The sequence below is a fragment of the Ananas comosus genome, linkage group 22, assembly GCF_001540865.1.
Source record: "Ananas comosus cultivar F153 linkage group 22, ASM154086v1, whole genome shotgun sequence".
In the NCBI taxonomy this organism is placed as follows: Eukaryota; Viridiplantae; Streptophyta; class Magnoliopsida; order Poales; family Bromeliaceae; genus Ananas; species Ananas comosus.
Genome location: NC_033642.1, coordinates 2402122 through 2419212, shown reverse-complemented (window position 1 = coordinate 2419212; position 17091 = coordinate 2402122). Strand labels below are relative to the sequence as shown.

General features: G+C 33.6%; 2 protein-coding genes across 6 annotated transcripts in view; one reads left to right on the top strand and one right to left on the bottom strand.

The window, feature by feature from the left end:
• On the top strand, positions 2862–3704 carry LOC109727518 (zinc finger CCCH domain-containing protein 54-like). Its single transcript, XM_020257659.1, has 2 exons — positions 2862–3516; positions 3601–3704. Exons 1-2 carry the CDS (start codon positions 2862–2864, stop codon positions 3702–3704), a joined length of 759 nt encoding a protein of 252 aa, XP_020113248.1.
• Positions 9084–17091, bottom strand: part of LOC109727151 (polycomb group protein EMBRYONIC FLOWER 2) — a 30579-nt gene continuing 22571 nt past the window's right edge. For all 5 annotated transcript variants that reach the window (XM_020257056.1, XM_020257059.1, XM_020257058.1 and 2 more), the window contains 8 exons: positions 16824–16870; positions 16543–16709; positions 16169–16454; positions 15998–16046; positions 14861–14944; positions 14569–14648; positions 14161–14250; positions 9084–9592 (listed from right to left, as the gene is read on the bottom strand). In XM_020257056.1, the coding sequence (XP_020112645.1) occupies positions 9469–9592; positions 14161–14250; positions 14569–14648; positions 14861–14944; positions 15998–16046; positions 16169–16454; positions 16543–16709; positions 16824–16870 (927 nt within the window). In that variant the 3' untranslated portion in view covers positions 9084–9468. The remainder of the gene's footprint in view (positions 9593–14160; positions 14251–14568; positions 14649–14860; positions 14945–15997; positions 16047–16168; positions 16455–16542; positions 16710–16823; positions 16871–17091) is intronic.

Genomic DNA, 17091 nt, shown 5'->3' with positions numbered 1-17091 from the left:
GAACAGCAATGGATTTGCTATTCCACTATTTTGGTGGAATAGTGTTATTCCAATGCTTAATTTCAAACTTAATTAAAATTATAAATTGAACTAAAACTAAAGTATATAAATATTATATGTTATATATTACAATACATTATTTTTATTATAAAATTATTAATCGTACTATATTAATACATATTATTTATATTTAAATATTATAATAAATTATATTTAAATATTATAATAAATTCTTTTTATTAAATTTAAATGTAAGTAGAATTTTAAAAAAATTTATAAATTTATTATAATAAATTATTTTTAATTAATTGTTCCCACCGCAATTTAAAAATTAAAAATTTAAAAATTAAAAATTTAAATGTTTAAAATTTATAATTTATAATCTCAAAATTAAAGTTTATAATTTTAATTTTAAATTTTAATATTTTAAATTTTTGAAATTTAAAATTTGATATTTTATATTTTCAAATTTAAATTTGATCTTTAAATTTAAAGTTTGAAATTTTGAATTTTAAATTTGAGATTTTAAATTTCAAAGTTTGAAATTTCAAAATTAAAATTTTTAAATTTTAAATTTTAAAAATTCAAATTTAAATATAATAAGAGAGTAATATCATTACTTTTTTATTTATAAAAACCCACAATCTTTCTTATTCTATCTTACCTAACCAAATACTATTTTTTTTATTCCCAAGAATTATCCAATTTTCATCCAAATGCAAAATTGATCCAATCCCCGCTTATACCTCAATTCATACCTATCCCTGGGAAAGCCACTTTTTGCTTATCTCCGAACCAAACGATACCTTAGAGTGCAATAGTGGTATTTAGGGTTTAGTGATGGTGTTTGGGGGGTATCTGTAGCATCACTCTATTAATAAACAAAGAAATATTTGATGTACCCTAAAATCTGTATTCTATAATATTGTTGATTTGTTGGAACACATATGTGGAGGGTTAGAGTACTTAGGATTTAGTGATGGTGTTTGGGATTTAGTAATGATGTTTAGAGTATAATAATAATGATGTCATCATCTACAACATTATGGAGAACTCCAAATGGGGTACCCATAGCAATGCTTAAATAATACATTAGTATACTAATATTCTGTGTTTATATCCAATCCGTATATCTATACGCTGTATTCGTTTCTTAACAACATAGAATCCAAATAACTTTTTCTCTAGTAAACTCATCTGATTAAGGTTATAGTTCAACGGTAATTGTAGCAATGAGCCAAATTAATGATGACTTATGAAAACCGCGAAATTGTTTTTGTTTAGCTAATTTTGCTAATTTTTTTTTTTTTCAAACATTAATACTGATCATGAATCAGACTGAAGATTAGGATGATCTCTTCGTGTAAGACAAATAGTTAAGGAGGGACTATATATGTAATAATCAGTTATATTCAAAAAAATAATAATAATAAAACAAAATAAGTTATAGTCTCGATTTACTGATCTTAAATAAGTTAAAGTCTCATTTTAGTTACCTTGTATTTTTTTTTTACATAAAAATTGCAAAAATGGTGTAATTTAGGTTGAAAAGATAATCTCAACAATATACATGTAGGGCTAGCTACAATCATTTTTTCTTTTCTAAAATAAATATCAAAATATCTTAATAACTCTCTTTTTCTTAAACTGTAAACTTGACTATATAAAATCCATTTTGTATCGTAAACCAAGCATTGCAAGTGTATCTTTACATGCCTAGCGCATATTGTTCGATCAGCACGTGCGTAACTCAAACAGCCGGATATATGGTATAGACAATTTTCTACCATATTGTTCAACATATGCTAGCAATGTAGTAGTTAATATCTTCAAAATTTAAAAATCTTGAGTCATAAGCAATACGAAAAAATCTTTTTTATTAGCCAAACCATCTTAGTTCAGATTGTCGGATCGTTGGCGCTAACCATTAATCCCAAAAGCTCGAGCTGTTAGAAATACGCAACCAATTCACTTAAAGCGTACAGAAACAGCGCCCACAGGTCTCGATTGTGACTCGGCCCACCTGGCCGGCCCATTTAAGCCAACAATCCCCCCTCCAGCACCTCGACACATTTGCAGCATGCAGGAATCGAACCCGTGACCTCTGGCTCTGATACCACTTGTCGGATCGTTGGCGCTAGCTAACCATTAATCCCAAAAGCTCGAGCTGTTAGAAATACGCAACCAATTCACTTAAAGCGTATAGAAACAGCGCCCATGGATCTCGATTGTGACTCGGCCCATCTGGCCTCACGCCACTTCGAACATGACTCGACCCAACTCAGCCTCACGCCATTTCGAACATGACTCGGCCCACATGGCCTCCCGCCACAGGGCAGGATGCTGACCCATTTAAGCTAACACAGATGGTAAAGACACTTTTCTAGTTTAGATCTTGAATTCCTTTGAGAATTTAAGTATAAAATTACGAGCTTGTAAACAAGCTTTATTTAAAAATATGGAAAATAAAAAAAGTAAAACAAAATAAAAATTACTTTATCCCAACTCTATAAAATGATAAAGTCGGGGTAAACTTATCTTCCACTCGGGTAAATGAGCGCCTAAGAAAGAGTACAAAAAACTTTTTAAGCTTTGCATACGCATGACATAAGCAGGACAAAATGAAGCTACTAAAAATGCACAATAAACAACCCTCCCTAGCAAGCACTGCTCCAAATCTTTAATTTTTTAATTATGTGAAGAAGAAGGAGAAGCAGTAGAAGAAGAAGAAGAAGAAGAAGAAGCTGCTCTCATTTCTCGTGATGGTTTAATTGTTTTTATATCATCTTCTTCTGAATCCCTCGCTCCTCCGCAACCCCTTCCCCCAACCCAGAAGAAGAAGGAAAAAAAAAAAAATGGCCATGTTTGATGGATATAGCGACGATTTTGCCGATTACCAGCGTCCCACAATTACCCTCCCTTCATACTATCAGCTCGCCTTTCTTCCCACCGCAGCCGGCAGCGCGAGTGCGGCGGACGACATGCGCGAGCGGCCGAAGAAAGAGCAGTCGGACGAGTTCTTGATGTACACGTACAAGGTGAAGAGCTGCTCGAAGAAGAAGAGCCACGACTGGACGGCGTGCCCCTACGCGCACCGCGGCGAGAAGGCGCGGCGGCGCGACCCCCGCAAGTTCCCCTACAGCGCGGCCGTCTGCCCGGAGTACCGCCAGCGGGGGGACTGCTGCCGCGGGCAGGCGTGCGAGTTCGCGCACGGCGTCTTCGAGTTCTGGCTCCACCCGGCGCGGTTCCGCACCAAGATGTGCGACGCCGGGCCGGCCTGCAGCCGAAAGATCTGCTTCTTCGCGCACGCGCCGGAGCAGCTCCGCCCGGCGGCAGTCCAGTACTGCCTGCGCTGCGGCGGCAGCGTGTGTCTCGGCAGCTCGACCGAAGGGGGAGACAGCAGCTCCGAAGCCGCCGCCGCCGGTGCCTGCACCGGCGCATGTCTCGGTAACTCATATTCGGAAGAGATGGAGAGCTCCGAAGCCGCCGCCTATTGCGCCAGCGCCGGTACCGCTGGTTCTTCTTCTTCTTCTTCTTCTTCTTCTTCTTCTATCTCTTCTTCTTCTCCCCCTCCTCCTCCTGCTTCTTCTGCTGCAAAAGGTGACGGCATTAACGGCTTCGCGAGTGCTGACGGTGGGGACGGTGAGGAGGAGGATTACGCCGGCTTCCCGCATCTTGACTGGATCTTGGACATCGTCAATTGAGGGCTTCCGAAGGAGGCGAAGAATATTCTATCAGACACATCTATGTTATTAATTACTGCCCGATATTACTAATACTGAGCAGTGCATCTTTGTGCGACATGTCTGACTGAATATTTTTTCTCAGAAGGTTGGCAGCGGAACTACGGAGACTAAAATTCAGTGAGCCGTGCGTCCATCGCTACCATACTTAGTCTGATCCATGCATGAAAAATATTATCCGATTATTCAGACCTAGGCAACTAAGGATTACGAAGAAGAAGAAATTAAGAGATTAAATGAGGCTAGATTAATGGGAGTAGTTTTGGCTTCGTATAGTAATTGTACATAGACAAGGTATATTATTATTGTGGTCTTTGATGAGGTGGAATTAATTGGTGTTTTCAACATACCCACACGTGGTATGGTACGTGTATGGGCATTGGAACCAAGTGGAATTGCACGGGTTCCTCGCACCATTAAAACCACCATTAATGAGGGAGCCGTTTAATTATTTTATGTAAATAGATGAAGTCATTGTAAAAAAAGTATGAAGTATATATAACGAAGTATGGTAATTAATATGATTATTGTTATTCTCCGAATTAATTTAATTAATCAGTGTTTAGTATCATCAAAATCTCAGATTGTTAGATACTTTGTAATAATTTTATAGGAAATAATGTGTGGACAACCAAGTTATTATTTGTAATTTAATTGAGTTGCTATTTGAACCGTTGATCGAGCACAAATTAATTGCATGAACTGAGTAATATGGAATGTTTAATTATTTTCGGTTGTTCGTCATGTGTTATCTTCATTTCGGCTTCTGTTGTCTTAACTAAGACTTTATTTGTTTATCAAAATAAAATATCTAACAATAATTTATTAATTTGGTAAGAAAATATGTGATTGGAAGTTGGCCAAGTATGACTATTGCTCCTATCAGGATTACTGCGTTTGATTCATCCGTTATGTAATCTAGTCAGTAATGTAGTATTACAAATGGTGCAGAATTACACCAAAAATATTACTGATGGGAAAGGTAGGTGCATTTGGTTTGGGTTATCCTGGGAGGATTACATGCAATCCTGCCATGATTATTGTGTTTGGTTCATCCGGTATGTAGTCTGGTCAGTAATATAGTATTACAAATGGTGCAGGATTACACCAAAAATATTACTGATGGAGGAGGTGTGTATTTTGGGTTATCCTGGAAGGATTACATGCAATCCTGCCAGGATTATTGCGTTTGGTTCATCCGGTATGTAGTCTGGTCAGTAATATAGTATTACAAATGGTGCAGGATTACACCAAAAATATTACTGATGGGGGAGGTGTGTATTTTGAATTACTAAAGGCGGCTAATCTTGCATGTTATAAAATTACAAGTTCACCCCTCTAACTATCGAAAACCTTTCAATACATTATTTAAAAATTTTAATTTAAAAGTTTGAATTGTCAACTTTAAATTTTTCATTTTTCATTTTAATTTTGAATTTTCAAATTTAAAATTTAAAATTTTTAATCTTCAACTTTCAAATTTTAAATTTTAAATTTTAGTCAGTAATATAGCATTACAAATGGTGTAGGATTACACCAAAAATATTACTGATGGGGGGGTGTGTATTTTGAATTGCTAAAGGCGGCTAATCTTGCATGTTATAAAATTACAAGTTTACCCCTCCAACTACTGAAACCCTTTCAATACATTATTTAAAAATTTTAATTTAAAAGTTTGAATTGTCAACTTTTAAATTTTGAATTTTAAATTTTAATTTTTAATTTTTAAATTTAAAATTTAAAATTTTTAATCTTCAAATTTTAAATTTCAAATTTAAAATTTAAAATTTTTAATCTTCAAATTTCAAATTTTAAATTATAAATTTTAATTTTTAAATTTCAAATTTTAAATTTTAAATTTAAATTTAAATCTATATTTAAAAATTTACTTTAAAATTTAAATTTTAAATTTTAAATTTTAAAATTCAAATTTGTATTTTAATTTTTAAAATTTAATTTTTTTAAATTTTAATTTTTAAAATTTAAATTTAGATTTTTTAAATTTAAATTTTATATTTATATTTTAGATTTTACATTTATGAATTTCATATTTATATTTTAAATTAAAATATGAAATTTTATATTTTTTTTTGAATTTAAAATTTAAAAATTTAAAAAGTAAATTATTTAAAATAAAATTCAATAACAAAATATTATTTGTAAATAGTAAAAAAAAAGTTTGCCAAATATGGATAAAAATAATTTTGGAATAGACTATACTGTATTGCCAAGATTACTAAACTTTATAAACTGAACCAAATATAGTGGACTCGGATTTTTCTTCGATGATTAATTACTCACACATAACCATCAACTGGATTCTCTCTCTCCATGCATGATTAATTACTTATATTCAAAATTTTTACTCAATATTATTTCTCATTTCTTGGCTTGAAACTTTTTGATAATTTCAAAGGATGAAATTACGCAAAACTATCTTGGAACCTATCTAACTCAGAATTCAATGGGTGAAAATTAAACGAAGCTAACTTGGATGCTACTAGACTCAAACTTGGATCCTAGTGGACTCAGATTTTCCTTGGATGCTATTGGACTCAAATTTGGATCCTAGTGGACTCAGATTTTTCTATTCGGATATCATATTAAACAACCGCTAAATTATATTCAACACATACAGTCTCTTGATCAATGACAAACCTTCTGATGCGACCAAAAAAAAATATATAGAATTCTTTTGTAACGTTTGAAATTATTATTATTGTTAATTTATTTTAGAGTTTTTCTTTAGGATTTTTCATGTAGAGCAAATTTCTAAAAATTAGGGATATGGATTTGGATGTTTTAAATTAGAATTAGAGTTATTTATTTTAGAAAAATTTCTAAAATTATGGAATTTGATTAGGATTAGAATTAGGATTTGATTTATTACAAATATGCTTTATATCGATTGTGAAAACAGAGTTTTTGGTTAATAAAAGTGTCACGCCCCGGGCCCTTTTTGGAAAGCTAATTTTGAGAAAATCATCCAATTTGAAAACATAGTTGTGGAAAAAAATATAAATTTTTTTTTTGTAAACCTTACTCGAGATATGCACAGACCCGCCACACGCACAGGGTATCCTCTGTCCATGCGTATAGAGTCTCCCCTATACATGCACGGTGTAGGAGCATAGATACATAACCACAAGCAATGAGAATAAGGTAGTTTGATTATACAACTACTAATAAATCCAAAACCATAATCCAGAATCGACTAAATCACTATCAAAGAAAAAACCCAAATACAAGTAATCTCAAACTACAGTCACAAAATTTCCCACAATAACCATATAATGAAATAGGAGTAATCTGCGGCTAGAAGTCAAGATCCATAGCATGAACTATTTAAGCGCTAACTAACCGCGTTCTCATACCGCGCCCCGACCCGCACTGCCTGTCACACCTTGGGGCCAATTTTAAAAGTCTTTTTGTAACGAATACAAACTTAGAAACCAGAATTGCGGAAAACGTGCCATTATTGAAATCGTATCTAGCCGCTTGAGCGGAGCTCAAAACTTCTAAAGGAAAGTATATCCTGCGATGCCAATTGTTACAAAGTATAATAAAATAAGAATAATTTTTTTTGCTAATGTTTACTATTTAATTTTTATAATTTGATGAATAGTAACGTTTTTTTTTTTGAGTGGATTAATCGAATGACTCTCTCCTCTATTTGCCCACGATGGTAATATTTTGTTGGAGAATACGTATATTGTACGCCATCATAGTGGTGGAATAATTATAAAATTAGTAAAATTATGTTTAATAAGTAAGTGATTATATTATATTTGTTTCTTATTTTTAACTATTTGTGTTAATGTATAATATGATTTTACTTGTACTCATTAAAAGCTTCATAATTGTATAATCCAATTTCACGTTATTGGTAAAAAATAAAATAAGAGTTATTGGTAAAAAATAAAATAAGAGATTGACATATGCTAAAAATGCCACTTGAGAAATTAGTTGGAAAGAAAGAAATGCTTCTTACAGGAAAATTAAAATATAGTCTGCTTTTTCAAGACAACGCAAGATATGTAATATCACACCCTTGATATAAACAATATTTATNTATTTTATATAATTTATCTAATAATATATGTAATGGATAAAATATAAGACAGCAATATCATTATAATTTTAATTAATAATAATATAAATTTCAATAAAATTAAAATATATATATAATACATGAAAAAATAATTTTTATATATAATACTTAAAATATTAAAATATTAAAATATAAATGATAAAACTTAATAAAATAAATAATATATCATATTTAATTAATTTATATTATATAATAAAATTTAAGTATAAATATTATCATAAAAATAAAAAATAATATTTATATTAATATATTTGTTTATATATCTATTTATCTAATAAAAAATAGAAGAACAAAGTTGTTCTAAGTTCCCCTAGGAACAATTTTAACGGGTTGTCCCACAACAACCCAGAACAACCCGCTTTAATCAGAATAACCCGTTCCCCCTAATTATGTTGGGGTTTGGCTAGAAATTGGGGTATATTCCCATTTGATATGGAATATCGCTTGTGCCAAACATACCACTATTATAAAAATTTTATAATACAGCCATAAGATGTCGAAATTTTTACTTCTTCACAGGCTATAATTTGATAAAATAACATAGTTCACCTAAACAATAATTTATCTTATTCTAAATATAAAATTTGAAGTTCAAATATAATATTTTATTCCAAAGCATTTGATCACCCCCTTACAAATGTTTTGAGTATATTTAAAATATATATATACAACAAACAAGCACGGTGTTAAATAATGAAAAAACTTCAAATACCACTCCTATCGTTTCACACTTTCTCACTTTAGTACTCACTTTAATACCCTGTGATTTAAATTGTATTAATTTAGTACCCTGTGATTTCATTTTTATTTTTTTATTATTGATTCCACTAATTTTTTTGTTAAATCAGACAAAGTTAAAACCAAAAGGTACTAAAATAAATATTCGATAAACCTAGGTGGGGTATCTGAAATTTTTTGTATATAATTTAACGAAATATTAATGGAAAAGCTGACGAAAGAATAAAAATGAAACCACATGACACTAACTTGATACACTTTAAACCACATGGCACTAAAATGAGAAAGTGCGAAACCACATGGTGGTATTTCAAGTTTACCCTTAAATAATTAAACCCAAATATACCATTAAATCGATTACATTTAATCATTTTTTTAGCAAATAAAATTAGAAAGTTGATAAAATTTTCAGCTCAAATTACTTAAATAACTCAAATTAAAAAAAATATTGATACTAAGGGCATCTCAATTTAAAAATAATAATAAAGAACTGAAATATGGTTCAAAATGGCCAATAATAGTTTTGGGGCTCAGTACATTTTCACTGATAAGTTTACATAAAATCCTATTCATCTACACTAGCGCAATGATGTTATATATGAAACTAAACAAAGACAATGATGCTTGATGAACATTGTAACCAGTCCTGTTGTTTTAAACCTTGTTGAAGAAAAAACACCGAATTTTTGTAACACGCCACAAGGGAAAAACAATAATGACACCCTCTATACGATGATATGTAGAATGTTTAAGAATTAATTGGGGAGAAAAAGACCAAAAATATCCTCCAAAAAGAATTGCAATGTGCCTGAATACGGCGAATTTGCTTCTGCTTCAATTGATGGCCAGTACAGCGGGTGAATGAGATTGCAGCAATCAGGTTTGCTCACGATGCGAGCCTTCGCATCGACATCTTTCAAGAATCAAGCTGCACGCATCCATGGTGCGCGCGTCTAACAGACTGTGATTCCATAGCTTGATCATAAATAATTTCCAGCACCTGCAAAAGCCGAAAAACAATATGAATACAAAATAGATAGCTTAGCCAAACGCGCGCGTGCGCACACACACATATATATAGAGAGAGAGAGAGATAGAGTAGTCCAGCTATGGTTTTTTTAAAAGCACAAAATACTTGGTGTTTATAAGTTTTCCGCCATTAAATTTAACCTTTTGATCATTTCCATCCGTTAGATCATACAATTTGCCCAACTACTCACTCAACCCTAGGGGACCACTATCATCCTAAATGCACATCTCTTAATCCAAGGGCCAAAAACTTACAAGCACCAATGACTTGGTACTTATAAAAGCATAGGAGCTCAAGAGCTCAATTCTATATATATATATATATATATAGAATTGAGCTCAATCCGAAAACTTACAAGCACCAATGACTTGGTACTTTTAAAAGCATAGGAGCTCAAGTCTATATATATATATATATATATAGAGTTGAGCTATGATACTTTTACAAGTATCACCATCATGGTGCTATTAGGTTTTAAGCCATTGGATCTACTTTTTGATTATTAATGGCCCTTGGATTAAACACTATTCCACCTACCACCACCTACCACCANAAGGGATGTGCGTTTAGGATGATGTGGTCGCCCTAGGGTTGAGTGGTTAGTTGGTTGAATAGTATAATCTAACGGATGAAAATGATTAAAAGCGTAGATGTAACAGTAAAAAATTCACAAGCACCAAGTGCTAGGTGCTTTTACAAGCACCATAGCCGGACTCTATATATATATATATATATATATTACTAGGCTACTATTCTATTAATAGTACAAAGTCATTGGAACTTGTAGGTTTTCGACCTTTGGATTAAGGAATGTGCAGTTAGAATGATAGTGGTCCCCCAGGATTGAGTGGGCGGTTAGTATGATCTACATGGTAGAAATGGTCAAAGGGACAAATCTAATAGCACCAAATGTTTGGTGTTATTGATAATATTGTAGCCGGGCTATATATATATAGAACTTGTATGCTATTAGGAGCACGGTCCGTGCTAAGCCGTTTTCGATAATAGAACTTTCGAATTGACGATCGACTCCATTAGACTTGATCTAACGTATTTAAAGTATCTAGAAAATAAATTTTATGATTTTTCAATATCATTTACCTAGTGATCAAAAGGACTCAAAATCAACGGTTGAAAATAAAAATCTCACAAAAAGTCATGATATAGCACTAAAATTTTCGATCAAAGATATTAATCTTGCTGCAGATAGTATCAAGAATTTTCTATCAAAATTTCATCTGAATTGATTACTTCTACACCATTAAACTTGCAAATGGCACACATCAACCATTAAATTATTGAATTTGAACCCTTTCGATCAGTAGAAAAATGATATCGAAAAACTGCAAAATTATTTTCCAGATACTTTAAATACGCTATATCAAGTCTAACGGAGCTAATCGTCGATTCGGAAGTTTAATCATCGAAAACGGCTTGGGAGCATAGAGGCATCCGTGCTCCTAATAGCACGTCCTACTCTCTATGTGTATATATATGCTATTGATAGTAAAGTAAGTGTTTACTACCTATCTTTTTATCCCCTTGCTAGTTAGTCTACTATGTCACACTTACACAACATCGTCAATAGTCAACCAATCACATCTCTCTATTTGAGAAGAGTACAACAAAAATATTTTTCTAATATCCATGATACAACGGATGAAACCAAAAAGAACAATATGATTGGTTGGGAACACCACATCAGCAATATAACTGGTGCATTCTAGACTTTTTTCCTTGGATAACTTACATTTAGCAAGGGATAGAGAGAATAGTATTGATCGGTAGATATATATATAATATTAAGCTGGACTACTATTAATAGTAAGTGAATAGTGCACATTAAAGACACTTTAACCCATGGATGTTTAGGGTTTACTATTTGGTGGTTGTACTATTACAGATTAAGGAATAAAAAAAAGTCTATAGTACATACTATTCAGATAGATATATATACATAGAACTAGGCTAGTATGCTCCGAAAACACGAGGGCTCCATGCTTTTAAGTTGTTTTCGATGATGGACATTCAATAGGCAATGATCTCTGTTAGGCATATGATCTACAGTATTAGAAATATTTAGAAACAAAATTTTATAATTTTTTAACTTCACTTGTCTAGTGAACGAGTAACCTCAAAATAAACAGCTGAAAACAAAATTTCATAAAAAAAAAAGTAATAGAAGACTTAAATTTCATATTGAAAGTACTGATCTTACTCTTGATGGTAAATAGAATTTTTTTATTAAAATCCCATCTAATTTTGATTGTTCTACACCATTGACTTACAAACCTGTCGCATGAGCCATTAAAAGTCATTTTTTAGCCCACTTGATTAGTCGGCACATGATAACGAAAAATTATGAAATTTGGTTTCTATATAGTTCTAATAGCGTAAATTATGTCTAACAGAGCCGTTCGTCAAATCAGATGTCCCATCATCGAAAAACAACTGGAAAGAACAGAGACCTCCGTGCTTTTGAAAGTATACAAGCCGTAATAGATATGTGTGTGTGTATATATCTATATAGCCGGGTGTGAAAACTATTGGTAGCAAACAGACTCCATTACTACCGATTTGCTTTTAATGATAAAGCCTCTAAATCAACGATCAACACCATTGAACATGATCTAAACCACTTGAAATATCTAAAACCAAATTTCATTTTTTTTCCAATAGTGTTCTTCTGTGCAGCAAGAGGATACAAAAATGAATGGCTAAAAATAAATATCCGTCAAAAAGTGATGATAAGATTCTTGTACTGAAGATCAAGTATGTAGATCCTACTTTAAATAGTTTTAAAAAATTTCTAATAAAAATCTAACCGCTTTGGATTCTTTACACCGTTAAACTAGAAACGCCCTGTATCGACCATAAAAATTATAAATTTAGCAACCCTTTGGTCATTAGGTCAAGTACGTCAAAAATGTCTGGAATTTGAGTTCTAAATACTTCAAGTGGTCTAGATTATGTTCAACAGTGACAATCGTCGATTTGGAAGCTCCAAAAAAATAAATCGGTAGCAAACAAAGCGCATTTGCTACCGATAGTATTCTACCCCAACTCTCCCTCCCTCTCTCTCTCTCTCTCTCTCTCGTATAAAGCATCAAGACTTCCTTCCCTAATAATTAACTTACAACCATTTTTATCTTTGTGGTCTGCAAACTGGAAAGAAAAAAGATAGGTTGTCTAACTCTCAGGTATCCTGATTTCCATTTAATCTGAGATTTGGATCTTGTGTTTATCATTTCTTGGAACTTGTGTTGCTTCCGGCTTTGTTACCATACCAACCAAACATATTCCGGCCGGCCTCGTGAGTTCCCCTCACCAAGTATTAAAGTGTCGCCCCGTGCACCCAAGAAAGGGGCACGGTACGGGGGGGTCTCGCACCCCCACCGCCCCCCCGGTCTCGCGACACAGATGCGTGCCGAGCAAGACAACGCGGCACGCTGGTGCGTGCCACGGCACGTCCTAGCGTGCCACGCCCTTTCTTTTTTTTCTTTTTGGCTTTTTCTTTGCAAATTATTTGTCAAAATTTGTTGCACCACGAAGCTTTCAGTGAATCAGGGGAAAAAAATCGATCTTCTAAACAAATTTTGATCAGATATTTTTTAAAAGAATAAAAAAGAAAAAAATATGAATGTAATTGCGGTCCTATTATTTTACTTGAAAATTTTATTACTGTACTTTAATTTTTGTTCTATATCAGGTATAGTTGTACTTTATATACAAAAAGCTTGCATGCATCTTAATTGATGAGTATGATAAGCTATACATAGCAAATATTCATAATTATTTGTCTAAAATCTAAATCTTTCAAAAAACATTATAAGAGCTTGTTGGAACCAAAAAACACTTAAATAATCCGTGCCAAAGCGTGCCAGTAGGAGGTCATGCGTATCCATCAGCACGCACGCGTACCACGTGTCGGCACAAAAGCATGCCTGTGTCGTACCGTGCCAGGGAAAGAACAGCACGCCTCCGTGCCACGGCACTTTAAACCTTGCCCCTCAAGTTATGGTTTTTCTAGGTTTTTAGGATGTTAGCGTCCCAAGTTGGTTAGGTTTCCAATGTTTGTGCTCGAGTCTTATTAGGTTTCAATGGACCGTAGGTTCGGAATGATCCAGGTTGAATTCATCAATATCTTAATTTGACTAGCATTCGGTTAAGCCAAGTTTCTAGCAAGTCGGGTAGTGTCTTTTGGGTCAGGTCAACTTTTGCCACCTCGAGCCACAAAAGCCGAACTGTCAAAATCAATAAACGTGCAGAACAAAGTACGAAAAAAATCAGGCCAAAACAAAGAAACCAAAGCTTCAAACCTCCGGCAAGTCTAAATATCATGAAGGCCTCTGGCTAGTCTAAATATCACAAAGACCTCCGGCTAGTTTAAATATCACGAAGGCCCCCAAGTTGGTCAAAGTCAAGCAATGGGATGACCGGACAGATGAATGAAAGCACAGAATTTGATATTACATTATGACGGCTACACTTTCATATATTGAAGCATAAGATGCTTAGAAGAGAAAAGACATTATTACCAAAGCAATGCTGGAGCTCGACTAAGATCTTTTCCATGAAGTCTGGAGAATGCCTCGCATGCCCACGGGATGTGACCATCTGCTAGCACTCTGCAACAAAAAGTTTTTCTTCGAGAAAATACAATTAAAAAGCATAATATCATATTTTAGTCACTCAGCCATTAAGTATTATGACCGAATGTGTCACTACATTAACAGGCTTGTAAAGAAAAGAAAACTCTCTGGTGAAGAAAAGAAACACAAAAATCATTTATAAAAATAAACGTGGTAAGATACTCAAGATAAAAAGCATATCAAAACATCTACTCATTCAGAATACATGCTTGTGCTAATAAACTATTAACATTTTAAGACAACAAAATTTTACGCAATAATGAAGAATCCAAAATCAAGAAGATAGAGTGTGACCTTTGTTTCCTCACAAAGGAATTCCAAAGATGCATAATCTGCTTCTCATCTTTTGTCACATCAACAAAATCATCAAGCATCTGTGGCATGTTAAAGTTAAAGAGGTCAACCCCTGTAATAAATAGCTTTGGCAAACATTTTGTATTTTACTGAATGGAATAATATCCACTCAAAGTAGAAAGCGGTACCAAGAATGTCCTATACTCACAGCTAAAAGACAAAGTTCACCTTAATCAATAGTTTTCCTCTTGGATAAATTTACAGAACGAGCAACTGAATTAACATATCTTACCCTTCTATCTTCAAAATCGGCAATATCATCATCGACCTCATCTTCGCTATCACGATCAGAAAACACTTGCTCCAAAGCCATTGGCTACAAACATCATGAATATCTTTCAAGGCACGTGTAATTAAAGAAAAACTGTACATCTTTCATCTTTTAATTGCATAGAAGCGAAAAGACAGCTGAAAATAAAAAGCAAGAAGGGACAGTAATCACTGACTACAATTGTCATCAATTCGACAAAATTTGACCTATGTAAAGAATGGCATTTAAACAAAAGGTTGGTTGAAGAAAAGACACTAGACAATCAAATTAGAGGCACTCACAAGGTGATCTCAATGAGAAGATAATTAAAAATTCTTTTCACGATTCAATTGCTAAAAGCTTTTCAAGATTCCAAAACAAGATTATCAAGAAATCCACAGAATCCAGTTGTTCCCAAATTTTTCCTCCTGAGACGCTGTTTACATTCGGTGGGTATTGTGAAGCATTCTCAAGATCAGGAGTCAAAACAATAACAGGAACAGGACACCAACAACACACCCTATACCGCTTCAAGAAACACCAGTATCACATGCCAGTTCACTTCAACTATGCACATACCCATTTGCTATCAATATGTAACCTATGAGTGCAGCAAAACCAGCCTTTGCGATTTTACCCAGCCCCTACATCTCCCTTTTGCTTTTCTTCACTATAGTACCTGAACTGCCTTAAATTTTTATTTTCTTCATGCTCATCCTCTTTCTATTATCATTATAAATCACTTTTATACTCTTTCTGCATATCCATCTGTATAGTATGCTTACGGACGGCTTAGCAAGGTTTAATATGGGCCTAACTGAAATTATCTATCCCACTTATTCAAACAAAACACTAGAAAAAAAAAAATGTTCAGGGATTGTTGTTCTTGTGAAACCGCAATACTCGAGGATGACCAAACAAGTACTGAACTATTCTAGCCAACTCAAAGATATGTGATATCCTCTATTTTATCCCTAGCTTGTTCAATACAGCTCTCTTTGCATGAAAATTAGAGTTTGTTCTCAGTACTCTTGAATGGGATAACCTAGAGCAAAAATGTGTTATTCCCACAAAACTTGTCCGTTAGAAAATTGCACGAAGGCTAGACTTAAGGATTACCTGAGCTCTGTGAGAGTGAAAGAATTGGCGCTTTTGAAGAAGTGCACGACTGTAAATTACAAAGAAAAATGCAGGATTTAGCAGAATAAGTATAGGATGCAGCTGACAAAACTTTTGTCAAGCTTCAACATAGAAACAATGACTTTACAGACGAAATAATAAGAAATTTACTTCCTAGGATCAGCTCGCTCAATTGATAATTTTCGTGTCTTTGCAAACTGAAGCACAGTTGGCGGTATGAGATTGCCACCAGCTAGCTGCTGAGCACCATCATTAGTCATGGAGCCCTGGGCTATACCAGCACTATCAGGACTAGATGAGGCAGGCTCCATGCATTCCACAGCATGATTGTTCTCAGAACCAAAGCTTTCGGATTTTTGTCTCACAGAGAGAAAATGAGATTCACCGACTGATGATTTGCGAGGCAGCTTCCCCTCTTCTTTATGAGTGCGACCATCTAATTCATAATTAATCATTCAGCCTACACAACTGGTAAATGAAGAAGAAACAAAAATGTATTTGAACATACGAAGTCCACCAGTTACCAGTTAATCTCGGATTCATGAGTATTCTACCATTTTGCCTTTGAAGATAATCAACATCCATCCCTGCTTGGGCTTCCTCAGGTGAATCAGATTCCAGAAAATGCGGGTGTGCATGGTTTACATTCTGATTAAATTTCTTGGATCTCCTACACCTCTTGAGGCTCGAGCTGACCAAATCATTTAATTAAGAATTTTAAATTTTGTTTGTACTTCGTCAAAACAATCAACACATAGTGAACTATAGAAACCCCAGTCAAGATAGTAGCAGAATGAAATATTACCAATAGAAAAAAGTCTGCAGCCTTGGATCAATCCCGTCAGTTGCAACCTGAGAAGAAATTAAATATGTTCAAAAAGGAAAAAAAAAAAAAAAAACAAAAGAAAAATATAGGAGACTTGAAGCTCACGACATTTCCAAACTTGATACTGTAACTTTCCCCAATACTTAATGACGAAATACAAAGCAAGAGAAATAGAACTAAATGGCCAAGTATTGTCTGAATTCTGTCAGTATTCATTCGAATCTAATTGCAGATCAAAATCCCAACA

What these genes read in the sequence shown, in the direction of transcription:
- LOC109727518 (XM_020257659.1), top strand. Translation starts at nt 2,862, where the DNA reads ATGTTTGATGGATATAGCGACGATTTTGCCGATTACCAGCGTCCCACA. An exon ending in CGCCAGCGCCGGTACCGCTG is followed by an intron (nt 3,517 to 3,600) that starts GTTCTTCTTCTT and finishes CTGCTGCAAAAG; the next exon opens with GTGACGGCATTAACGGCTTC.